Genomic DNA, 26,852 nt, shown 5'->3' on the forward strand with positions numbered 1-26,852 from the left:
AGATATTCACATTGTATAATATTATTGACAAAAACATTATACAATAGCCAATTCATCTCTGCCTTGATATGTATGATCACACATAGTTTACAAGGGAACATTTGCTCTCTGTCAAGAAGGTGTGTACGTATGGTTATAGGTTGTCTTCAATGCCAAAATCACAAACACAAACTGTGTAATATATCTCTATCTAGTCACTATTAATTATAGGTTGTTTCGAATAAAATCTGATGCTTTTACCTCATTGTTGTAAATATGTGGATGTAGTTCTGTTGTACATACTGTTATTAATCCTTCCTAAGTAAACTATTTTTCCCACTTTCTACCAAGACCTAAATAATGGACTTTTTTTACTATTAAAACTCATCTTAAAAAATGTGTTCTGCCAGTACGGTTTGAACATTTTCACATTATTATTCATTAATTATTATTATTATAATTTACATTTACATTAAAATTCACATTTAATTATAACAACTAAAAACACAATCTAATAATATATTAAAATTAAAAATAGATTGCTTACTCTTAAAGCATGCAAACGGAGTTAATGAATCATTCAAGTTTCTGAATCTATCAATTCTGATCATGGGTCATCATTTTCCTAGTAGAGCGACTTTTCCTCACTCCTCTAGTGCTGTCTGTGCGTAGCGCGGGTTTTGGTCGGTGTACACACGAGGGCTCCCTTCTTCCGATGCTTTGATTGTTGTTCCTCTGCAAACCGGAAAGTTGGGCTTGCCTTGAAGTAATTCGGCAGTATTTTTCTACTCTATTAAATCAATATGGGAGACTCAAACGAAGACAAGCTTTACAAAGCCGAATATGCTAAAAGTGGCCGTGCGTCGTGCAAGAAATGCAAGGAAAACATTGCTAAAGATTCGCTCCGAATGGCCATCATGGTGCAGGTAATGCCGTCTGGGTCTGGACTCTTCTGCAGCAGCAGCAGACCCTGCTAAGTTAGCTAAGAACCAAACCATTCATGCGATGCCTCCACAATGATGGGTGGTTCCTTTCTATTAAAGATATCCATTATTTGCGGATGTTTTTTATTCCAGCATTTCATTTTTAAGGGCTTTGTTTTTTTATGGAAGGCCGCTGTTAGCAATTAAATAGCTAACAGCCTTTGAATGTGATCACAAAAGAATAATTAAACGTGTCATCAATCCTAGCCTCGCCTAATTTGCTAACACTACACATAGGCAAACATGGTCAGAAAGGAATTGCTAACGAATATCGGCTGCGGAGATCATAAATGACGAAAGCCTGTGTAACGGATTACTACGTCTTGACGTTGACTTGGGTAACTTTCCGAAGCTGCGCCATTGTAACGTTAGGCATGGCAACTTTGTACTATATTTTATGCTACAGTCTTATAAGAACCACATTTGGTAAATACATTTAGAAATAATCAATTCATCAACAAAAAATCATCACAAATCCATCAATACAAGGTTTTAATTGGGCATTTCTTCATCCAGTGTTGCCTAAACTTATGGGATTTAGAACCACAATCCAGATTGCAGCAAAGCTACCATAACAATACTGTAAATAACAATAAATATAAGATATAAACCAATTTCTGTAAAAACTATGACGCTCCTGTTTCCCCTCTGGTCCCCAGTCGCCCATGTTTGACGGGAAGGTCCCCCACTGGCACCACTTCTCCTGCTTCTGGCAGCGGGCAGCGGCCCAGTCCACCGCGGACATCGCTGGCTTCTCTGACCTCCGCTGGGAGGACCAGGAGAAAGTCAAAAAGGCCATCGAGACCGGAGGAGCGACCGGAGGTACGCACAGTAGAGTTTAGTTTTCGATTGGTACCGCTTTATATTATGGTTATAAATAAGATGTGTGACTATAAATGTTAATAAATTATTGGCTAAATAACTTTTGTTTTACTTGCGTTTTATTATTAGTTAGTATTAGTTGTGTAAAATAATTGTATTTCGCTGATTCCAAAAGACTAAAAGACAAATCCCATTCTTTCCTTGTGTATTCACATGTCGTGTAGAAATATGACATGTTTTCACAGTGGTCAATTAGCTGGACATTTGTTTTTTAATTAAAGGCAAAGCAGACCAAAAAGGCGGAGCCAAAGGCGAGAAGACGCTCAATGACTTTGCTGTGGAATATGCCAAGTCTAACCGCAGCACCTGCAAAGGCTGCGAGCAGAAAATAGAAAAGGTTACTACATGGTTACTACTACTCCTGTACACAAGCACCCATGATAACATTTATAATAGATGTCGCTTTTCAAACAGTTCCACCTCAAATGCTCTATCTACGCAAATTGAGAATGTTGTTGATAAAATTGAATGAAAAAATTCTTTGCTAGAAGGATTGTTAGAATTCTATCCAATATACCTTCTTTATAGAGGCATGCAAGTAGGACAATAACACTGACGTCGCTCATAAAACTTATTATGGGTCCTTTTATCTACCAGGGCACAGGTACAGTAGCACAGTAAACTATGGACAACAACGCACATTGACCATGTTATGTAACCCTGTTGCATAAAAGTAGCAGACTGATAATTAGTATTATGAGCAACAGCTGTGTTTTTCTTATGATGACACCGTTGTGAAAAGGGTATATTGTTTTGAAGAGCCCGGCATTCATTATTATCATGCATACACATTACCTTAACAAAATGTTCTGTTATTCTGTACATGGCTTTATTCTAACTCTCTTCCCATGCCCCCCCCAGGATCAGATCCGTGTCTCCAAGAAGTCAGTGGATGCGGAGAAGCCCCAGTTGGGTCTGATCGACCGCTGGTACCACACGGCCTGCTTCGTCAGCCGCCGCGAGGAGCTGGTATTCAAGTCCGAGTACAGCGCCGCACAGCTCAAGGGCTTCAACGCACTGCGGGCCGAGGACAAGGAGGACCTGAAGAAGAGGCTGCCCGCCGTGAAGTCTGAAGGGTGAGCGAGATGCTGCAGCCCTAGTGATAACTAACAGCACTGATTGGAGAATTCACAGTCAAGAGTGGCTCGTCATGCTCTCTGAGTGACAAGTGGGGCGCAGAAATGTTTTTTGATTGGGTGGGATGGTGTCATCGCAATGCGGTTCGACGCCAAGGGGAGGCAAGTTCTGGGTTTGATCCCCAGTGTGTACAGGCTACCTTGAAGTCTTCCTTGAGCAAGAGGCCTTAATCTCTACCTACTTGCTATCAACCTATATACAAATAACCACAGTATTGTATACAGAACGGTGCTGTTCTCGCTAAAAGGCTGGTGCAGAGGCCCCCTCACCCTGCCCTCCAACTACTCCCCTCGCACCGGCATCCGACAGCACGTCAGGATCGCCTTGAACGCGTCTCGGAAGGCCTTCATTTTGCAGGCGTACAGGAAGGGGTTGATGACGGAGTTGGCGTGCGACAGTATGATGGCGGTGAGCAGCAGTTCGAAGGGCACGGCGCAGCCCGGGCAGAGCAGCAGGAAGCAGTTGATGACATGCAGCGGGATCCAGCAGGCGGTGAACAGGAAGAGGACCAGGAAGAGCGACGAGGCCGTTTTCATCTCCTGCTTAACACTGGCGGCCGTGCTAGCCGCACCGGCCCCGCCACCGCCGCCGCCGCCGCGCTCGGCCTCGATGCGCCGCAGCTGCCGCTTGACCGTGGCGAAGATGCGCGCGTAGATGAGGAACATGACCACCAGCGGCGCCAGCACGCAGGCGAAGAAGTTGAAGTAGACCATGTAGGCCATGTCGATGATCAGCACGAAGAAGCAGTGGCCGGAGGAGCCCGGCGGCGGCGTCTTGTGCCAGCCCATCAGCGGCACCAGGCCGATGAGGAAGGCCAGCAGCCAGGTGACGACGATGACCAGCACGGCGTTGCGCGGCGTCATCAGCACCTGGTAGCGGAAGGGCATGAAGATGGCCACGTAGCGCTCCACGGCCACGGCCAGCAGGCTGAAGATGGAGCTCTGCGTCAGCATGATGAGCACGCTCAGCATCACCAGGCACAGGGGCAGGTTGTCGCGCGGCAGGCCCACGCCGGTCAGGATGGCGCACGGTATGGCCACGGCGCCCACGCACACGTCGGCCACGGCCAGCGACACCAGGAAGTAGTTGGTGACGGTGCGCAGCTTGTGGTTGAGGCCCACGGCCGCGCACACCAGCAGGTTGCCCACCACGGAGAGGGCGGCGATGATGAGCTCGGCCGCCATGTAGGGGCCGTTTGGGGACGCCTGCTCCTCGACGGGCGCGGGGGACGGGGTGGAGGCGAGGACGGCGTTCCTCAGCGTGTCCGGGAGTGAGGAGTTCACGCCGGCGATGATCATCGCCCTGAGAGATGCGTTGAGCTGCAGCAGCGAACTGGTGTCACGCCATGCATGTCCTGAACAGAGGAGGATGACACTAAGTGTGTGTGTGAACAGATTGTATCTCGCCACCAGATTGCATTTCAATTAGCGGTATCACTCACCTAGGAATGCTGGTTGTGTGACAGAAGAGCGGTTGAGATCTGGTCTCATCGTGGGATGATTCTGTTGCTCCGCAGCTAGCTGAGAAAAACTGTGACTCAGAAAGCCATTATGAAAGAATAAATGATAGTTGGAGTAGGTAGGCAGTTTTTATAGTTGCTATTCGTTCCCTCCTGGGTGTCGATTTTGTTTCTGGTATAGGATGTTTCTCCATAAGTTGTATTCTCCAAAGGCTTGGACGGACAAACAGGGTGCTTTGGGATGGTCATTATGGTATTGTGTTAACGCGGGACAGAAGAATGCGTCTTGCCATGTTGTGACCAGGTGTCACCGGTAATGAAGCCTGGGGACACCGGGCATGATCCAACTTGTGTGTGTTTGCTTTATGTCTGTCCATCAGGTGACCATCAAGCTCTAATTACTTTCCCTAATGATTAAAGGTGTCATAATTTAATGTTTGTGTGAAGCGAATCTCAGGTTTTCTGTCTCCCTCTGCTCCTAGTTAGAAAGTTTAGATCTTATTTTGAAAGTTCACGTTGATAAGAGGTTGGGTTATCATACTGAGATGATTTCTGAGAACGTTTGTTGTCAGAATTGTTTGTAATTTGCATGAATTTTTGCTCCTGTAGAAAGAGAAACGGTGACGAGTTGGACGGGGTGTCAAAGAAAGTGAAGAAGGAGAAAGAAGACGAAGTTAAAAAGCTTGAGGACCAACTAAAGGTGCTTACCTAAAAGATGAAAGTGACCACAAACTGCCTTCAATTTGTGGTTCAAGCCCACCCCGTTTTTCTTTACCTCGTGTCTCCAGGTGCAAAGTCAGCTGATATGGGGCATCAAGGACAAGCTGAAGAAGAACTGCTCTGCCAACGACATGAAGGAGCTGCTCATTGCAAACTCCCAGGAGGTGCCATCAGGAGAGTCAAATGTAAGGATGCTGCCCGTGTCTAGATGCACCGGGTCACTCCCTTCTCCCGCACATTCCCTTTACATTCAGTCAATAATGGGGAACTTTCGAAGACATCCGTTTCATTCTCTTTGGGACACATTTGGTGATAACCAGTATTATGTGTAACCAACGACACACAGTTAGTTACAATCAAAATACTACAAATGCAAGGGCTTTCATTAGCCGGCCATAGACTCAATCACCATTGTTTTACCTCAGTTGCAATATAGTGACTTAACAGACATTCATTATGAAAACCTGAGATTGACCCTTTAAATCCTTTACAAGATGCTTATATACCAAGCAACTTCCGAGTTGGTTGGCTTAAATTGGGTGTAGCCATGTTGTGTGGTGTTTATAATAATACAAGTAGATCCACGGATGGTGTTTTGGATTGGCTGAGAGAAGGCGGCCATGTTCCTGACCAGAATTGTGTTGTCTGCTAGCTGGTGGACTGCCTGGCGGACGGCATGGCGTTTGGCTCCCTCCAGCCCTGTGCAGAGTGCAAGGGGCAGCTGGTGTTCAAGGGCGACGCCTACTACTGCAGCGGGGACATCTCTGCCTGGACCAAGTGTGTGTTCACCACCAAGACGCCCGTCCGCACAGACTGGGTCATTCCAAAGGTGTGTGTTGTTATATTAAGCTTACTCTACGTATACTCAGTATTTCATCCTTCAATAAAAAGTAGAAGGCAAGATGTACTATTTAATTATAATGGTAATGTAAAGTGTACATTTTTTTAATGCCATGTTTCTTTCCTTTACATCTGCAATGTTTTTTTTAAACTATGTCTTGATGTTTATTCAGGAATTCCACGAGGTTCCCTTCCTCAAGAAGTTCAAGTGTAAGAAACAGGACCGGATCTTCCCTAAGGTTGAGCCCAACGCCACACTGGTTGTCGCCACCGCTGCCTCCAGTGGGTCGACTAAACCTTTCCCAGAAGGGGCCCCAGCTGGTCAGTACTGCAGTGTTGACCCCTTATTTCCCCCTTTCATGCCATACAGACTAAAATATATACATGTCTGACAAAACATAAAACACATTTTCACCAACTAAGATCTGAGATTTTGCCACGGTCTGCAATTTTAAACGAAGGACATTAAAAAGTAAAATCTTTGTTTTTTCATTATTTAATTTGTAGGCAAGCCTCTGACGGGCATGAAGCTGCTTGCTGTGGGTAAACTCAAGAAGAACAAGGATGAGATCAAGGCTGTCGTGGAGGAGATGGGCGGGAAGATTACCCCCTCAGCCAATAAGGCGGACCTCTGCCTCAGCAACGCAAGTACGAATCCGCCCTCCTCATGAACGTGTACAGACCAATATACAGCCAGATACCTCTGAGGTTCACTGCTAATTCAAGATGGCCGTTTGTCTTTGAATGGTTTTGTATCACAATGAAATTAAGATGTGGTCTCATCGACATACCCAGTTTTACATTCTAAATTAATTTGATGAGAAATATGCCCTGTTAATGTTGAATTCTGAAAGGTGAGAGAGAATGTTTAAGGCCTTCCATGTTCTTCAATGTCATGACCCTCAGCTAGACGGATTAGAGTGCTGTATGAGGATATCAAAACCGGGTTTATTTGAGCATAATTATCGTGTGAACAACAAAGTTGCATATCGCTCTAACTGCTGCGGAGAGCTCCGCGTGAGATGGCTTGTCAAAGGGTAGAAACTAATTTCCTCAAGTTTCCAGAGGAGCTGGAGAAGATGACCAAGAAGATGGAGGAGGTGAAGGAGGCGGGGGTGCGAGTGGTCGCCGAGGAGTTCCTCACGGACGTCAAAGCGTCGGGCAAGTCTCTCCAGGAGCTGGTCTCCGTGCACGCCATCTCTCCCTGGGGGGCAGAGGTCAAGGCGGAGGTCAAAGTGGAGCCCAAGGCTGCTGCCGTGCCCTCAAAGTCCGGGGCGATGGCCGCCAAGAGCACCGGCCGCGTGAAGGAGGAGGAAGGTAAACGCCTTTTTGCGCTTATGTTTTTTAATTGACAGGCATGATGTTTATAATTATGCGGAGTTCTGCGTTGGTTTCTGCTGATTGTGTGTCAGTGGATATAGGGAGATACCCAGTATTCTATGTTGAAATGCATGCTTTGATGGCTAGTATAGTGGAACCGGTTGTGGAGTAAAATGTGCAATTTGTTTCAGGGGGCAGCAAGTCTAAGAAGATGAAGCTAACTGTGAAAGGAGGAGCTGCCGTGGACCCTGATTCGGGTAAGTGTGTCTCGCACATTCGGTGGATCAGGACATTTAACACTGCGAGGGTTGTGGGTTCCATTCCTTCTTTGGCCGACCGTGCTTAGAACGTTTGCACTCGCGGTATTGATGCTTTGGAAGAAGGTTCTTCTATTTCTCTTTATTTATGAATGAGAACTCTGCTCCGCTCAGGTCTGGAGAACAGCGCCCATGTCCTGGAGCAGAGTGGGAAGATGTACAGCGCCACCCTGGGTCTGGTGGACATCGTCCGCGGAACCAACTCCTACTACAAGCTGCAGCTCCTGGAGGACGACGTCCAGAAGAGGTCAGTCGCACATCCGCAGCGTGCAGTTTGTAGACAGCGGGCGTGGCGTAACTGCGTTGGTGCTAAAGGAGCCCTGTTTTACCTCCTATGTTGCGACATTGATTTGGACATTACAAGCCATTTCAAGATCTACCCTGTAGGAATGTCACACACTGGAGCAGTGTTTCCGCTAGAAAAAATTGGTGCCGGTCATGTGACCTGGAAGATTTCAACTTAATATATATATTTTTTTACTTCTTTCGATATTTGACATCTGTGAAGCGTGCCGCTGCTGACTTAAAGTCAAATGTATCGAGAGTGTCTCTGCTGCTTGCAATGCGCATAAGCCTCGTGACTCTTCCTTCCCCAAGGCAGCTTTGCTGAGCAGTCTTTATTAGAGCTTAGATCGGGCCCAGAAAATCAAGTCCGACCCGGCCCGACACATTAACTGTAATTATGAGCCCGAGCCCGAGCCCGATTTCAACCCCACATTTTTTTTTATACTTTTTACCTAATTTGTTACTTAGGCCTACTCTGCTAAATATATATGTAAGGAATAATGTATTGAACACCGGTCATTATCGGGAAAATAAGCTCCGACAGGGCGAACAGGACACCGACGCGCAGCGGAGGTGTCCTGTTCGCCCTGAAGGGGCTTATTTTCGATAATGACCGGCGACGTTCTATACATTATCCCGCTTATTACACGGCTACTTGCCAAAACGAAACAATAACTTCACATGGTGTCTTTTTATAATAATAATAATGGATTGAATTTATATAGCTCTTTTCTAGACACTCAACCTCCTCACTCCTCACTCAGACGCTTTACAGTGAAGGGGGGACCTCACTAACCACCACCAGTGTCTAGCACCCACTTGGGTGATGCACGGCAGCCAATCTTCGCCAGAACGCTCACCACACACCAGCTTGAGGTGGAGAGTGAGGGAATTAATGAGTCAGCCAATTATACAGGAGGATGATTAGGGGGCCAGATTGAATGAGCCTGTTTTGGCCAGGACACCGGGGAAACCCCTACTCTTTGCGATAAGTACCCTGGGATATTTTACGACCTCAGTGAGTCAGGACCTCGGTTATACGTCTCCTCCGAAGGACAATTTATTTGTTAGCAGCATTCGTAGTGTTGATCAGCAGAGAAATAGTCTGCAAAGACGTTGATGTCGCTTAGCAACCGAAGACGCTGGGGTTGAAGTTACCTTGCAAGTGAACGGCATTGAGAAGACCCGTGTTATAAAGGCCTATAATATATCTGTTTATGGCATAGATTTCTCCTCAGATTAGGCCAATAAAGCAATGATAGTTTTTTAAACACAAAAGCTCGATCAAAGGCCTGGCCCGACACGGCTGGCGGATAGTGGTGGGTAATATCGGTCAATCAAAACCCTCATTGTTTTACATGAATTGGCTAAACAAATGGCCACTGTAGCATATTTAAACACAATTCAAATTGTGCAGAGAATTATTTCCATTGGTCATTCTGACCGGAGATATTTAGAATTTTCGGTCCTCCTCATTTTTTTCCGGTCAATGACCGGTAATTACCGGACAACTGAAACTCTGCATTGGAGTGTCCACCCAGATGTGAAAGGCCCCTTGAAACTTGGCATGCCAGCATATTAGCCTTGCTAGAATTAGTATGTTGGCATGCTCTGAGAAAAATGCATATACAAAGCGCTGGCCCAGATGCAAACTTGAGTGTTGCACATCTCAAGTTATAATTTAATCTGGTAGAAGGATTTATTTCTAATAGAAATATAGATTAGTTATTCATAATAAATAAAAATCGAGTGTGCGTGCCCTGATCATCACACTCAGCCAGTGCCATGCTGGCAGCCTTGAGGGCCCCATGAGCTTAGCTGAGCTCCCCCTAACCCATCCTCCTACTGCCGGGGGCCGCTGCAGGTACTGGGTGTTCAGGTCCTGGGGCCGCGTGGGCACCACCATCGGGGGACACAAGCTGGAAAAGTTCAGTGACAAGCTCGCAGCCATGGACAACTTCCTGGGCGTCTACAAGGAGAAGACTGGCAACACCTGGAACTGCACCAACTTCACCAAGTATCCCAATAAGTTCTACCCGCTGGAGATCGACTACGGTCAGGTACACGCTCACATGAAAACCTCAACACTTTTCTTCTACGGTATCAGTCTCGCAACCATACATTTAGTTATTTACCTTGTTGTATTGGTTGATCTAATGGTAGTTGGAGCATTTTTAGAACATGGTGGAATCTTCAGTAGATTTGATTGTTATGCAAACCACATTATGTCCATGACTTACTTTAGATCACCACTCCCTACAATCGCAACACCTGTTATTGTATATCCCAGAAAAACTTCCCGAATGTTGCTTAAGTGATTATTTTATCAAAAGACAATTGCATATAATGTGTCTCAGTCTCTGGCGCTGATTGTCTGTGTTTCTGTGTTGCCGGGCAGGACGAGGAGGCTGTGAAGAGGCTCACGGAGAGCGCTGGCACCAAATCTGAGCTGGCCAAGCCCGTCCAGGAGCTCATCAGGATGATCTTTGACGTGGAGAGCATGAAGAAGGCCATGGTGGAGTTTGAGGTAATGCTCCAGCATTAAAACAAATCATCGGTGTAAGCGTGCGCACACTACGCAGATGGGAGGTAAGACGAGAATGTATCTGGTCCCTGGAGAGGCAACATCACCTTGAATCTTTTTTTTATCATTTGTATAACTCCCAAAATTAATGAATGAGTTTTTGTGTTTTTCCTCATTTGTCTCCTTGTCCTATCTGCAGATTGACCTCCAGAAGATGCCCCTGGGAAAGCTGAGCAAGAGGCAGATCCAGAGCGCCTACGCCCTCCTCAGTGAGGTGCAGCAGGTCAGTACCAGCACCCTGGTCTCCTCCGCCTCCAGTGGCTGTAGACCTGCACTTGGGAAGCATCAAATCGGATTTGGGCAAGATGTACTTTAATTTATCCTTGGCAGGATATTAGGGCACATTGTGATGGGAATCATAAAGATTGTATTTCTCAACAGTTAGACATTTATTAAATAAGATATATTGATAAACTATGTATCAAATGAAAGTTTCAACAGCGTACAGTGAAAATGCTGCCAATCTCGAGGGTGGCGTATGGATTTGACCGCATCATAAAATGTTTTTAACACATTTATAGACAACATAGTGTTCTTGACTGTGTTTTAAGGTTGTGGAATTATTTTCCGTGCCAAAACCCATTACACGGTGACCAGTTACATTCTCCCCTGTGAGACCAGCGAGGTCATCTAATCTATATCTGTATGTAACCTTCAGTGTGTCCCCTGCCTTTCCTCTGACCCCAGGCTGTGACAGACAGTTCGGCCGAGTCCCAGATCCTAGACCTGTCCAACCGCTTCTACACCCTCATCCCCCACGACTTTGGCATGAAGAAGCCCCCCCTGCTGAGCAACCTGGACTACGTTCAGGCAAGAACACGACATTCACCCTCCTCTTATTATGGATGTATTTATTGGATATGATGAGGGTTGCTGAAGTTGGATAAAAAAAAAAAAAAATCTATAAATTCTTATTTTTGTGGCCGGTTGGATACTGAGATCTCATCTTGTCCATTCCGTATCGTTTTGACCCCCTGTGTTTTCGGGTGTATAATGGGATATGTCTCTTGTGTTGGTACAGTCCAAGGTCCAGATGTTGGACAACCTGTTGGACATTGAGGTGGCCTACAGCCTGCTGAGAGGAGGGGCCGAGGACAACGGGAAGGATCCCATCGATATCAACTATGAGAAACTCAAAACCAAGATTGAAGTGAGCGTTGTTCCCTTTTATCTCAGATGCATCTGCCATCATTTTCTGTCATTGCTGTGTTGGGAGAGCTGGTCACCTGACTATCTGCTTACTTTTTCCACAGGTGGTTGACAAGAACAGCGAGGAGGCTGAGATCATTATGCAATATGTCAAGAACACACACGCTGCTACACACAACACCTACACACTGGAAGTAGACGAGGTGAGTTGGACACACACACATACACATATACACGCACACACTCATTACTTCTTAGAACCCACCGAAACAACCATTTTCTCTCTCCAGATCTTTAAAATAGTTCGCGAGGGCGAGTACCAAAGGTTCCGGCCCTTCAAGGACCTGCACAACCGGCAGCTGCTGTGGCACGGCTCGCGCACCACCAACTACGCCGGCATCCTGTCTCAGGGTCTGCGCATCGCCCCCCCAGAGGCCCCTGTGGTCAGTGCTGCTGGTTGCCTCTTCCCAGAGGCACACGCATCCTGTCTGGGATGAGTGTGCATATGGATTACCGACAGGTTACCAATAGGATAGGTTGACGATTATTTTTAAAGACTGCACTTAGTTTTAAAAGATTGATGCGGTTTTCCCTATTGCTTCACTGCTGTTAAACTTGTATTGACTGCTCTGTGGATCAATATGCAAAACAATTTTTACATTTTGGGTTTCCATGGGAACTGATACACAAGAGCACGGTACATCTTGGAACAAACAATGGGAGATTGTAGGGATGAATGTATAACCAGGAAAAATTATGCATTGATTTATTCCGTGGTTACTGTTTCAAGAGCAGCATTTATGTGTTCTTTGGAAAGCCTGACGTTTTGCCCTTTTTCCTCTCAGACTGGTTACATGTTCGGCAAGGGTGTGTACTTTGCAGACATGGTGTCCAAGAGTGCAAACTACTGCCACGTGTCACAGTTGGATCCCGTAGGCCTTTTACTTCTGGGAGAGGTCGCCCTTGGCAACGTGTAAGTGAACAACACATGTCCCCTTGTCCCTGTGTTGTGACTTTGTTCAACCTGGATTTTCCTTTGTGTTTATGTAATTTATTAACGCTATGATTATTTATGTTTGTTTTATTGCAGGCATGAACTGAAGAAGGCTGCGCACATTACCAAACTACCTAAGGGAAAACACAGTGTTAAAGGTGAAGGTCTTCACCTTCTTAACCACAAGTTATTTGTTGTATAATTTGATTTTGCGTCATGTCTTGTTTTGGTTGGTTATGCGTGGTTTGTCAGACTTGATGGTAATAATGTTCTTCTGGTTTGTACTAGGTGTGGGCAGAACCGCCCCTGATCCCGGGTCCACTGCCACTCTAGATGGGGTTCAGGTGCCGCTAGGAAAGGGCTGCAATACCAACATCGACGACACCAGTCTTCTCTACAACGAGTATCCTTATTCAAATATTTCCAATTGGTTCATGAGTTTGATTGTGCAATCTCTTCTTGATTATTTGGTTGACTCAATTCTCCGGCACCACTTTAATATGATTTATTCACTATAACTTTTCTTACTCAATCTTTAGCTCAATTTGTGTGGTTTGCAGATGTTTAAGCAGTAAGCCAGGAGAGGCTGTGGTCTACAGTCATATTATTAACCCAGCTAGGGGGCGTTGTTGGGCTCTACGCCAGGGGGAGTGTCTAAAACCCCAATATCTACAAAACAAACACAAGGCAACATAAAATGCATTTATTTATTGAAAACAAATCATTCTTTCACCAAGCAATATAGTTCCTCAGGACAGCAAAATGGTTGCCAAGCAACGCAGGCTAGCATACTTAGCCTGCGTTGCACAAAAACAAACTAAAGATTTATTGTTGTTGTATGTGTAGACTAGAATATTTTCTAACGGCTTCGCTCCAATCGGGAAAAAAATATTATTTTCTTCTAAAGCCAATTCTAGTACAGCTATCGGTTTAGAGTCTTGATAGGAATACCTGGATACGCAGAAATCGATGAAGGAATCTACATTTCTTTCCTCTGCATACTCTCAATATTGGCTTTCATCTCGCTTTAGTTTGGAAGCTTTCCTTTAACTATTGCTCCTCCCAGGTACATTGTTTACGACGTTGCACAGGTGAACCTGAAGTACCTGCTGAAGACCAAGTTCAACTACCAGACGTCCCTTTGGTGAGAGAGGCCCGCGGTCAAACCGTCCAATCGGTTAAACTCAAAGAACGATCCCACGACCACCACGTCACCCGGACGCCCAGCTTGTCTGCATCCTCAGCAGACCACCATGTTCCACAACGGATCCAAGCTGTAACGCCTATATTGTTCCTGTTGATGTTTAAGTTCCCTAAATGCACTCCCCATAACGTAATAACTGTCAACTGCTTGAGCATTGGTATATTATTAGGCACTTTGGTGTCCATCTTGGTAGGGAACTCGCTGCGGTTGAAGCGAGGCACAATACTGTACGGAACGTTTCGGGCAATGTTTAGTGATTTCCTGTTTCTCTCGAGGTAGCGTTTCAAGAAAAACAATGTTACCGTTTTCTTTTGTTTTTTCATAAATCTTGTAATAACAAATAATAGCGGGATGGTAATGTTTTCAACCATAAGAATAACTGTCAGAAACAAGGTATCGGCGACGTAGAGTGTAAGTCCTAGACCATTGTTCTTCTGAGTGCCGTCTTTAGGATTTCCTTGTCCTTTAATCCGTCTTCCAAGTCTTGGGTTCTTAGGACAATGTTACTGTAAAATCAACGAATGCTGTTGAATGTGGTTCTGCTTCATGTTACTTTGTTTCACTCACATAGAAGAATACAAAAAAAGAATAAAAATCTTGAGACCTATCTGTTGTGATGTTGATTATTTGCATCAATATACTTCATATTGCTGTAGTTCATCAGACTTCTCAATTAATATAACCTTACACTTACATTGTTTCTAATGGTTTGTGTGTATACCAAAAAAAGGTTGCTGCAGGGAAATCTAAAGCTCAAATATTTTTGGGGAAATATTGAGTATTTTCACATATTTATCTAAGGAGAACTTCGAAAAGGAATTTCCAATAATGTAGAACATTTTATATTATGCAAAACATGAGTGTTTGTATTTTTCGTAAAATAGCAGGCAAACTGTCATACATTATGTGAGCTCATAAATTCAGTAGCGTAAGTAAATCATTGTACAACAGAAAAATGTTAGTCAATTGTAGGAGAAGTGTTTCTTAAATTGCCCTCCACATAGCGTCCCGACCCAGAATGCATTTTGACAAGGTCTTTGAAAAAGCGGCGCGGCTAATTCAAGATGGCGGAGATGGACCAGCTGTTAGATGAGAGTGAGTAACAACACTATTGTAAAGAGTTTATGAATTTAAATTACACAAACGCCATGTTAGTTGGAATATACCCAGTTCGTAAGGAATTTTCGCTTCAATAAAGTAATGGGCTTAGTTTAGATCCAAGATGCAATACACCTTTTATACGAGGACAAATACCGGTCTGTGCAAGTTAGCTAACGGTGTTTAGCAAAAGGGGCTAGTGGTAGCTAAAGCTCGAGTTAAGGAGACACACGTAGCTTAGCTGTGTAAACAAGTTAGCTTAGCCGCAACACAACATACGCTAGCCACTACTATTTCTAAAAACAATGACAAATCACCTCCTTAATATAGCCGCGGTCTGAGCACATCGTGTACACACACAGTATGTGTTGAGCTAGGTGTGTTTCCAAATGGACTGGGTTTTTTGAGCGTTACAGTTCGTTAAGCCAGTAATGCATTGTTTACAATCTTTGACGTGACGGAGCCGACAGGCCATCTTTCGTCCTGCTGACAACTAAACGTTACCTTTTTAAATGGCACTACGTGATGCCATTTTTGGAGAGGGTTGCTTTGAGTTAAATGTTTTCTTGCTCATTGGGTTTTGTCAACTTCCTCTATTTCTGTTATTTCACGTACGTGTTTGACAGCTACATACATGTTTTCGGCCATTCATTTTCACGCAAAAAAAATGTTGCCCTCAATGTGGTGGTATTAAGATGGTTTCATGTTGTGATGTCATTATGACTTGTACGCCATGTCTTCAAAGCACTGTTTTGCATTGGAATAGATGGAAAGTTGACACTAGTTATACCGGTTTGTTGTTGTGTAATAACAACGTCCTACATCGTATATAGAGGGAGAACTATTAAATATCCTCTTATTTTCTTTCAGGCTCCTCGGCGGAGGCACTTGTTAGTCTGAAAGGTATTGTAAGAAAACTATTTGTGTGTCTTTTGTCAAGGGCCATTTTGTCAAAGCATGTTGGTGAATAACATTGAACTGAAAAGATTAGAGATTTAAGGTTTAATATATCATCCGATAATGACATTCTAATCTTCTATTAAAGATGGAACTTGCGCTCTTCTTTCAGAGGGCAGTTTGTCCAACAGTATAAATGAGAAAAACAGCTTCCCCAGGGCTCACAACACAAGAGGACGAAATTCCTCTCTGACAATGGACACTGTAAGTGAGAAAGATGCTGGTTTCATATGTTTTTATATTGTTTAGGCATAAACCCTTCTTGCATAAACTAAAAAAGCATAGGAAGTGGCAAGCAATGTAGTCCATGTTTTGCTTAGTTCGTAGTGCATGATATTGTATGTAACCAGTAATGCTTACAGTTGTTTCATGACTACTTTGGTTGTTGGTTAATGCATACATTTTTCAGTCCATAAAAGATCAAATACTGGGTTGTTGCCTGTCTCAAGTTACAAGACTGCAAATTGGGATCTGAAATGTGCTTGTTTTGTCTGACGAGCAAGTATGCATTTCCTAATAATGTCTGGATGGCGAGAATCAGCTACATTTCCAAAGCTATTAGCAGTACTTCTTTATCCAACGTGTTAAAACAGGGAACTGTAGCATTGCTATTACAATGAATTACAATGTAGTTATGAATCCCATATGGCGGACTCATCCCCCTGTCTATCTCTCCAGCCCACACGGAGCTCCAAGAGGAGTCGACTCTTTCGGGATGAGGAGGAGCAGCAGCAGCTGCAGCCACAGCAGCGAGGCGCTTCCAAGTCTCCCCGGAGGAGTCAGAGGGTCACCACCACACCCCAGGTACACACCCTCCTTCTGGAGTCATGTCACCACACCCCAGGTACAGAAGCTCCTTCTGGAGTCATGTCAGAGAAGCAGTCATGGTCATACAGTCTTTCGACATAATATACATTTCACTTGGTAAAATTGTCCTCGCCTAAAGACATGTAGTCTTTGGATGTGGAATGTAGCCCTTTTGTGTTCTTGTATTGAATACATTTAGCGACGTTCCAAAATTAACACCTGCCACAATCCAATGGCGGAAATATTTGACCATTTGTCGGGTAAACTAACCATACATTTTCCGTATTAAACATATTGGATCCTGCATCTAGATGTTGATGCAGAACGTCTGTCCTATATCTAGAATAATAATATAAATAATTGACATGAATGAATGTGTGATAAATCAATGTGAATGCTATGCAGTCGAGTCAAGTACATTACTGAACTTGATTTAATCAGAACCTCAGTTTGGTTCCAACTAATGTAGCTTGGGAAATCCAAAAAGTATCCAATATGGTGAAACATAATCCTCCTCGTATACATCTATTGTGACTGTTTGTTGAAAGGTCAGAGCGAGGTTAACATTATTGACTGACTATAGCATTTCACCCGTTTCCGCTTGTAGAAGTTTTCCACCGTCACAACTCCAGACAAGAAGGCATCGCAGAAAATCGGTCTCCGATTAAGGAACCTCCTCAAGTTACCGAAGGCTCATAAATGGTGCATCTACGAATGGTTCTACTCAAACATCGACAGGTAATGTCTTGCGCACGCCGTCAGATCATCTGTGGGACCTTTTGTGTTCTATAATGTGTGGCTTGGTGGCACGAGCTGGGACATCTGATGTCTGCTGTGTGGCTCACTCTGTGCTGTGACCTTCATTTGTAGGGAGTAGAGGGGACTTTTCTCTCTCTCTCCAGCATGCACAGAGCAAGCAGTTGCAGAATAGAGTAGAGGCTGAGGTGTTTGACTTAGAGCTGCATGATATATTGTTTCAGCATCGTCATCATGGTGTGTTCATGCACAATAGTCCCGTCGCAGCAGTGTGCGATGTCAAGTGAGGCAAATTACCTCAAACAGGTCATGATACAACTATTTTGCTCCTGGATCACAAAGGAAAACTTGAACTTGAACTTGGATCTCCTTTTCAATGGCTTGTCTAGAACATATTCCTGTCTTTTGACCCTAACCCTAATAGAGCTCTACAGTGCGTGGATTTCAATGAATGTAATTATGACTTTATTTTTTTACATGCAAAACAGGTTGCTGAAAAAGCCCTGCACCGTGCGCTCGTGAATGCCACGCTAGATTGAAAGTGAATGCATGGAGTGTACTTACTTCCTCACGTGAGGGAGCTGAAACGGGTAGCGCAAACACCCTCAATCCATTAGCATAGCCGCATAAGCAGTTTGGGTTGGACCGGCTAAGATTCAGCACAGTCAAATTGAATCCGTCAGGTCAGAACAATCGTTGTCTGATTATTCACAATATGACAATATGTCCATTCATTTTCAGTACCAGTACCTTCATTCATGTTGACAGAAAATGGATAATTCTTCTAGCAGTACATACTAATAAAGACCAACATAATATACCATAATTCGTATATGAAATATATTAATCTATGAAATCAATCAGTGGAAGGTCTCTATGGAGACGATGAGAAATACATCAATGATGAGTTTCAATGTATAGACCAAATGCAACACCATTCATTTTAGCAGAACAGCGGTAATGCATTACCAAGTACTGACGGAGAGAATCATTTTTTGAGTGAAACGACATGGTATTGTATGCTTTAATGTGAAAGCTGCTTTTGACACAGTTTGCATATCATTTTTTTGGATATTCTTTATTGGTTTTGAAATGCTGCCAAACTTTTTATAAGTTTATTTTTATGACATTTGTATCCTTCTAGAAGATTAAAGGTGAAGAGTGTGCTCTACTTCAAAAAATAAAATGATTGGAAAGTGCCACTGAGCTTACAGAAATTGGTTATCGAACTAAAATGAAGGACATTTATTAAAGCCAAACATAACATAGTAAATTCCACCCTGTAGACTTAGTCCATCCCCAACACATTACTTAATAACTTACAGCTGGATGCTTTTCCTTCTAGAAGCCAAGCCATGCTGTGGTAACACTAATTTAGCACCTCCCAATGCAACGCATTGCTGAGACACACACACACAATGTTCCTGACACGATAATTCAACTGCTTATGACGTTGAAGATTTGAGGTCACCCCTATTATCAACTAGAGAATAATGGACAACCATAGCAAGCTACAAAGACATCGCAACGCAAAAATTGAATGTGAGATGTTTAGGTCCTATTCGAGGCGTGCAAATGTGGCAGCCTTTGCTTTTGTGTAGGACGTTTCCAGGCTGCCCCTCCTGTATGAAGGATATTTCATTCCGTGAGCAACGACTCATGCAAAGTCGTGGTCCAAATGTTCATTAATAACACGCTATTATTACTTACTATTACCAAATAATTTAGATTCTACTTTGACGAAGTTTGACGGCAAAACAATAGTGTAACAAAGTAATTAGTACTACTAAAGATTCCTGATGGCTACTGAAGTTGATTTAAACTAAAGCTTTTAGGTAATTAAGAGGGTGTAAGCTGAACTCCCCTTGACATTAATAGTGATACATATTGATACACTCATAAATCACTGCAATTTGTACTATAACAGTTTTTCATACTTCCACACTTCTCATAATGTCTTTAATGTTAAACATATGTTATAGATATATTTTTAATGATGTATAGTGTAATGTTTTTCTGGGGGGGAAAGCCATCAACTGGTATGAAAATAGGCACGTTAATCAACTCTTACAGAATTCCAGTCTTTTTCCCAACTGCGTCATGTTTCGTCCATTATCGTTCAGCCCTAGTTTGTCTCCTTCTGGGATTGATTCACAATGCCTGCATCTGCCAGCAAGATGTCTAAGCTGTGTTTTCTTGCTCTTGCTCGCTGTATCCCCTGTTAGTAAAACTGTTCACCCTAAATGATTAAATATTGACCTTGTATTGCCTTCTTTCCTTGTTACTTATCCCAGACCTCTGTTTGAGGGCGACAATGAGTTCTGCCTGTGTCTGAAGGAGTCCTTTCCCAAGCTCAAGACCAGGAAGCTGACCCGCGTGGAGTGGGGCACCATCAGGAGGCTGATGGGGAAACCGCGACGGTAAACACCACCTTCTCCTACCACTCCCATCGCTCTCCCTCTCTACCCATTGAAATGTATCCTTATGCTTCAGAAAATCAAATTGCAAAGAAAATAAGTAAGTTAAAAACATGTCATCACGGCACCCTCTTTAATGCTTGCAAACACCCCTATAATATTTTTCTTGTGAAAGTGGTTTGTAACAATGTTCAAGTTACATATTTGTTGTTATTTTCTGTGCTCCAGGTGCTCATCTGCGTTCTTCGCTGAAGAGCGGACAGCGTTGATACAGAAGAGGCAAAAGATGCGTCTGCTGCAGCAGAGAAAAATCTCGGACATGTCGCAATGCAAAGATCTCCCAGAGGAAATCCCTCTGCCCCTCATCATAGGAACCAAAGTAACAGGTAATCTCATGATTCGATTACGATTCACCCGTCAGTGTTTCAGTTCTACTTTTTCTTCAATGCAAATAAGCAGCAGTAGCACCAACGATATCTGTGCGACCGATCTCAGTTCATACCTTACAAAGGAAAATCCTTCTGCAGTGCATTACAAGTGTACTTTTAGCTACAAAAAGAAGGTTTTCACAGAGCAGCTCTGAGACGGGGCTCATGCTAGACCTAACAGTGGTCCATGCTGCGAATGATTTATCAATAGAATGTGTCCTAGCGTTTTCATATATACATTTTATAATATGTTGATATTTTGGATGCAGGCTTAAAAAAAGCCTTTATTGGTGTATTTTGTATAATTTTACATTAATGACAGCTCGTCTGGTACGTCTAGAAAACGTCTGGAAATTTAGAGCAGCATATTGCTGCTATATTAATGAATCACAATACATAGACTGATATTGCAATATCAGTTTGTCATTTAATTTGATATTTACTAATTTTTATTATCATCCATTGTCTAGAATGCCCCTAGTGGAAGTTCAGTGAATAGCCAAATATACCAATTGTAGATTGATCTGGGAGCTGGATGGCAGCATTCATATTCCAAAGCTTCATGCGTGTCCGTCGACCTCGACTGCTTGTGTGTTTTTTAACCAGCCCGACTGCGGGGGGCTCACGACGGCCTGTTCACGGGGCAGATCGACGCCGTGGACACCAGCGCCGCAACATACCGCGTCACCTTCGACCGCAACGGCCTTGGCACCCACACCGTGCCGGACTACGAAGTGCTGGTGAGTCTCGTGCCGGCCATCTCGGCGGCACAAAAGCATCAAGCAGTCAACACGGGTGATCAGAACCGCTTGGCTTGTGTTCTTTGTTCCAGAGCAACGAGCCCAACGAGACCATGCCCATCTCGGCGTTTGCGCAGAAACATAGGGCCGCACGCTACCTACAGAACCTAATGACTCCGCCCAGAGGACCCTGTCCGTCCACTGCCACGCCGGTCCTCATGGTAGGAGACGGGCGGCTGAACACTGATGCCCGTGTCAACCTGTTCAGCTTGTCAGAGTGGGGTGCAATGCACACACTCCTGTGTGTTCATTGCATCATAGGCTGGTAACATGCTGTTGATGACGAATGGCATCTTCTTTTCCTACCACGGTGGATGCACTTGGACTTGCCCGAGCCTCCTGACACTGTTTTGTAATAAAGGGTATTTTGCGATGCATTTATATATGTATATGTATAATTAGCGTCTGTTGGATCTGCATTTGATTACAGGACAACGACCCTCTCATCAGCCAGTCAACATGGAAGAGCAGACTCCCCGCTGGCGACGGGGAGACACTAGGGGGGTTTCCTGTCAAGTTCCTCGTCCAAGTGGTGAATACCGCTATTTTCTAGTGCTACTCACCGGTAGACCTCCCTCATCCGAGTGCAGCCACTTAATCCTTTCCTTTTCCTTATCTTCCGCATCTCCAGACGAGGCTGTCCAAGATCCTCATGATCAAGAAAGAGCACATCAAGCACTTGAAGGATATGAACACGGAAGCAGAGAAACTGGTACAAAAACCTTACCATCTGTTTTCTTATTTGTACATGAGGGATATTTGCCTGAGTCTGAATGCGTATTATTTTTGCCTGACTGACACCACTGTTTGTGGGGATGTGGTTTGTGTGTCTCCAGAAGTCCTACTCATTGCCCATTGGCCTGGATTTCCAGAAGCGCTATGCCACCACAGTGCTGGAGCTGGAGCAGCTCAATAAAGACCTCAACAAAGTGCTGCACCAGGTTCAGCAGTTCTGCTGCGAGGTAATGCAAATAAATCCCACATTGGCTTCGTCCTATTTGGATCTATTTATTTAGCGGAGATCAGAATGTCGTGATCTGTGCTACTCTGTATTTAGCATTACAAATGTGTCATTGCAAGTCAATGCTTTAAAGTCAGCTACCATATACAGAATGAAAATACTTGGGTATAATTAGTAAATTTTTGGAATGCTGTTGACCAGCATCATGGCTGGTCCTCCCTATTCTAGGTGTAGGCGTTGAGATACTTTGGAAGCCAAAATGTTACTGGTTTCTTTTCTTCCAGAGTGTGTGTGTGTGTGTGTGTGTGTGTGTGTGTGTGTGTGTGTGTGTGTGTGAGAGAAAGAGAGAGATTGCCTACAGGCAATCTATGGTGGTATAACTTGCATGACTGGAGGTAAGATTAAACCAAAGCATCGGCATCAGCGTGCGAGCACACTTCGCAGATGGGAGCTTTAGACGAGAATGAATCTGTGGTCCCCGGAGATGCAGCTTCACCCTGTATACCGCACCGGCGTTTACCTAGTGGTTGATGTGAACGGTACTAATAACACGCCCATGTGTGCCCCCTGACCAGCTGGCCCCGGACCAGGGCATGGCCCCGGCCGACCGGCCCACGGAGATGCGGCAGCGGTGTGAGGAGGAGGCCCAGGAGCTGGTCCAGCACAGCAACACCCTGCGGGACGGCCAGCAGAGCGTCACCAACCCCAGTCACACACAGCTCATCTCACGGCTCACAGCCCTGCTGCTGCAGATCAAGGTCAACACATACTCAGACACACAGCCCTCTCCCAATACACAAAATACTTGTGGTGTGTGTGTGTGTGTGTGTGTGTGTGTGTGTGTGTGTGTCTGGGGTGTGTGTCTGCGAATACGCCAATGATTTAATACTTTTGTAAGTGTGGGGAAAAGCTCCTTACCACTTTTAATACCCATCTCCACCCATTTATTTTAGTTTGTTGGTTTTTTATGTCGCTGTCTTTATTTTAATTATGTGGCACAAGCTCCTCGCTATCTCAAACTGGATGCACGGGCCAAAAAATACAGTCCTTGTTGTTTGTTTGTAATAATATGTGCATGTTTTCTTTGGTTATAGTGTTTGGCTGAAGGGGGTGACCTGAATTCGTTTGAGTTCAAATCTCTGAACGACTCCCTAAATGACATCAAGAGGTCGATAGACCAATCCAACCTCAGGTAAGGAACACGCGTACTAATGTACAAAAACGCAATCAAGTACCCACACGCAGTAATTTTGTGATTCAAAGCAGTCCTGTTATATAATTCTGTGCATATTTCAGAAGTTCAAGAACTTCCTCTCAGACAATTGGTTGCTATACAAATGCAAGCAAAACTCGTAGAACCTTTAATAATACGGCACTATACACAAATGTGTATGAATTCCAACATGCCTGACATTGCATTGTTTTGAAAGAATAATGTGACTGACTGAAATAAGAAAGAGGAGGGTTACCAGGGGAGACGGGAATATTCTGCGTGCCTTTGAGGCCCTGCAGGCATGTATTTGTATAACTCTCTGCAAGAGACAGCTGGCTGCAATGTATCCAAGCAAAAGACTTCATTACGAAGCCAGTCATGCTATTCCAATGCTTCTCTCGCCACAGCGCTGCCCATTTTCAAGGATTTGCGCTGTTGTTCAGGTCTAAAACAAGCTGTGTTTAGTAGAGCGGGTCATCTTACCTCTGTTTTTGCTAACATTTTAGAAGCTTTAAATGTTGAACATATTTTTGGACGATGTATTACCGTGATAACAACATCGATTCATATCACCAGGGGTCGGCATACCACAATATATAAAGAGTCTAATTCAAATACTTGAAATAACTTGCAGGTTGGACACCGTACAATAATCTATTCCTTTTTATTTGCAGTTGCTTCCAGAACAATGTGGAAATCCATGTGGCTCACATCCAGAGTGGCCTTAGCCAGCTGGGAAACCTGCATGCCTTCGCTGCCAACAACACCAATGCAGTCTGACCGCTTGCACTCTTTCTGAACACACACACACACACACACACACACACACACACACACACACACACACACACACACACACACACACACATACACACACACACACACACACACACACACACACACACACACACACACACAGAGAGCACCCTGCACATGGAGTTGGTGCTCTTTCTGGAACTTCTTTTATTTTTCCTTTTACTTCTTTATTTCTGCAACAAAAAAAACTCCATGCGGCCATTTTTTTTACTCACAGCACACGACGCGGTGTTGGACGTGCAGCTGAATCGGCCCAGAGTGATTTCCAGAACACTATAAAGCATATGGGGAAGGTGTGGTTCATCTTTTAGCAATTTTTCTGTGTGGGAATGTGGCCCCATTGATCCAGGCCTACGCTCCATTTCACTTCTCTCATCCCCGGTGGTTGTTTTATCGGTTTCCATGTGCCAAAAATTACACATTTGCAGTTTTTATAGACCATATTTATTTATATTTGAGTAGGTGTATGGTTATAAGACAATATTTTACTATTTCAGAAAGATAACTCTGTATGTATTGTAGCTTTGCTCCACTGATGGTAAGCACAGGGGAGGATAAAGAATGTTTTGTAAAAAAAAATGTTTATTGTAGATATTTGTACAATACTGAATTATTAGGTTTATTGTTGACATTTCTGCTCTGTGAAATGGCTTTTTTGTAATTTTGTGTGCACTGAAAAAGAGATGTGGTATTTTTATAAATGATCAGTCTGGGTTCCAGATACTGTTGGTTCAATTAATTTTATTCTCAGATTTGGCATGGCTACCCCTTTCACTGAACATACATCACTGATGTAACCCTAAATTCAAGTTGTTTACCAGGACTTTCAGTTTTGTAAAGTTGTATATGGGAGTGCCTCAGGGCAAGTGTATATAAATATTGCTGTCTTTTTATATTAAACATTGCAAAGCAGGTTTCGGTCAGTGTGTAAGTTTGTTGTTCTTATTTAGAAGAAGACTTTGCATTTATAGACAAGTTTCATTTTTTTTTAATAAATAAGAATATATTTTAAAGCAAGATTACGATTGTATACAACATAGGTACATAATGCGACTGTTTTGCTGTGCCACAGAATCACATAAACCCACCAAAGCCGACCATGGCACTGGTTTCCCAATCAGAGTCCGAGTCGGAAAAGTCCTCACTGGCATGGATCGGAGAAAAGTGGCAGAGCGACTGTGTTGGAATTGGGGGAATAACCACTTTCATCTCCGGTCCGATGGTCTTGTTGGGTGGGAAATTGTCGTATTCCACAATAAGCTTCGGTCCTGCGTTTCCATGAGATGAGTAATGGGCTTTGACGTCATGTTGATGCGCCTTCTGAAATGAAGACGTGACGCAGGGGACAACAACGCTGAGTTCGCGCTTTTTCGGAGACGTCGCTTCGTAAACACAAGAAGTTACAGACTTGTGTTCGTAGCTCTGCTGCTTTGTCGTAGATGAAGTCACGTGGTTCTCCTCGCCTTTACAGTGGCGCTGTGTCGGTCTGAGGCTGCCGTCCAATGGGAAGTGTGTTAAACGTATCATGTCTGTAGCCATTCTATTTTGGAGTTGCGCGAACGGGACGGGGGCAGAGCTGGTCGGCCCGTTGGCTTTCATGGGGGCCGATGAGCTGACCTGCCGGCGTGACTTGGCCCGTCTGTTCTGGAACCAGACCTACAATCGAAGAAATTTGAATTTAGTCCTAGCTCTTACTAATCAATTCAAATGAGATTTATTGGACTATTAAAATAAACATGTAAATTGCCAAAGCATTTAAAATAATCCAACAAGTGGGATATAACCACTTGCCTTTACCAACCACTGGATATTGACCCTATTATGTACACATATATAATATATTCAGGCTGATAGCTTGCATACAAATAATATTACCTGAATTCTGGACTCCGGCAGACCAGTCAGAGCCTCAAGTCTCTCCCGTAGGTAGATATCAGGATATTTAGTGTCAGAATACACCTTTTCCAGCACTTCAATTTGCTGCGGGCTGAAGTTGGTTCTCTTTCTCCTATGGGTCAACAGTGCCATGCTGTCTGCCCTTGGTGCAGTAGAGTTGAAGAATTGAACTGAATCTGGAACTGGGAACAGCACAAACATAATAATTAAGTACATTTGATAAAGCAAATAAGTAAATAACAAGATGAAGATAGAGTTTCGAGTATTATTGCTCTGCCTATACACTGAAATTAAATTCCGGAATTCGGACGTAGTAATCTTGTGCGCAATTACGCACCGAGAACCAACCTGTTTGCATGCTGGTCATCCCCATATTTCCTTCGTGGTACATCTGGAAGTGATTCATTTCCTCGATGTGTAGATTTCCGTGCACTGTAGACATTGTAGGCTACTCCTTAGGTCGGCGTCTGAGTGAGTGTGAGTTCTGGAAGGTCGACTGCAGGGCTTATATCCACCCCTTGTGTTTGCTGATCAAAAGTGTCTTTAGGACGTGTGAATGGCTGGCCGAACCGTCATAGTCGGCTGGCAGGAAAGCATCCGCGTACAGCGACTTCAGACATGTCTGAAGGCCAGTGTGTGAACGTTTAACACCTCTGACGGTTGTGCAGCCACAGGTTTCTTTAAAGGGTTCTAATGGAACATGCATGCGCAATACACATCACTTTGAAAAACATTGACCCTCTCCTGAATGGATGGAGCGATCACAGACCAGTAGCCTTCAAAGAACACATCTCTAAGATGCCATTTCCTCCAGCGTTCGGCTTACTTCCAAATATGCAGTTTGTTGGTG

General features: G+C 44.0%; 4 protein-coding genes across 4 annotated transcripts; 2 read left to right on the forward strand and 2 right to left on the reverse strand.

The window, feature by feature from the left end:
• The first annotated feature begins 680 nt into the window (after positions 1–680).
• Positions 681–14,460, forward strand: parp1 (poly (ADP-ribose) polymerase 1). The gene is made up of 23 exons (XM_079754195.1): positions 681–905; positions 1,622–1,784; positions 2,066–2,181; positions 2,706–2,920; positions 5,050–5,140; positions 5,229–5,345; positions 5,813–5,989; positions 6,174–6,321; positions 6,508–6,648; positions 7,066–7,317; positions 7,512–7,577; positions 7,752–7,884; positions 9,787–9,982; positions 10,321–10,449; positions 10,646–10,729; positions 11,194–11,316; positions 11,528–11,656; positions 11,760–11,858; positions 11,946–12,098; positions 12,501–12,628; positions 12,746–12,807; positions 12,938–13,052; positions 13,716–14,460. Exons 1-23 carry the CDS (start codon positions 783–785, stop codon positions 13,795–13,797), a joined length of 3,042 nt encoding a protein of 1,013 aa, XP_079610321.1. The 5' UTR covers positions 681–782; the 3' UTR covers positions 13,798–14,460.
• On the reverse strand, positions 3,263–4,279 carry adorb1a (adenosine receptor B1a; the record flags this gene model as incomplete). The annotated part of the gene is made up of 1 exon (XM_079754108.1): positions 3,263–4,279. The coding sequence occupies one exon, from the start codon at positions 4,277–4,279 to the stop codon at positions 3,263–3,265; it is 1,017 nt and encodes a 338-aa protein (XP_079610234.1).
• Positions 14,461–14,902: 442 nt separating the features above from the next.
• lin9 (lin-9 DREAM MuvB core complex component) lies at positions 14,903–25,012 on the forward strand. The gene is made up of 15 exons (XM_079753258.1): positions 14,903–14,948; positions 15,822–15,854; positions 16,021–16,112; positions 16,587–16,712; positions 17,323–17,453; positions 19,766–19,891; positions 20,117–20,274; positions 20,923–21,056; positions 21,149–21,277; positions 21,547–21,648; positions 21,748–21,828; positions 21,953–22,078; positions 22,653–22,835; positions 23,172–23,269; positions 23,965–25,012. The coding sequence occupies exons 1-15, from the start codon at positions 14,918–14,920 to the stop codon at positions 24,068–24,070; spliced, it is 1,656 nt and encodes a 551-aa protein (XP_079609384.1). The 5' UTR covers positions 14,903–14,917; the 3' UTR covers positions 24,071–25,012.
• A 168-nt stretch (positions 25,013–25,180) lies between these two features.
• mixl1 (Mix paired-like homeobox) lies at positions 25,181–26,444 on the reverse strand (the record flags this gene model as incomplete). The annotated part of the gene is made up of 3 exons (XM_079753152.1): positions 25,181–25,762; positions 25,982–26,178; positions 26,351–26,444. 3 exons carry the CDS (start codon positions 26,442–26,444, stop codon positions 25,181–25,183), a joined length of 873 nt encoding a protein of 290 aa, XP_079609278.1.
• Positions 26,445–26,852: the final 408 nt, after the last annotated feature.

This window comes from Pollachius pollachius (assembly GCF_949987615.1).
Source record: "Pollachius pollachius genome assembly, chromosome: 16".
Lineage (NCBI taxonomy): Eukaryota > Metazoa > Chordata > Actinopteri > Gadiformes > Gadidae > Pollachius > Pollachius pollachius.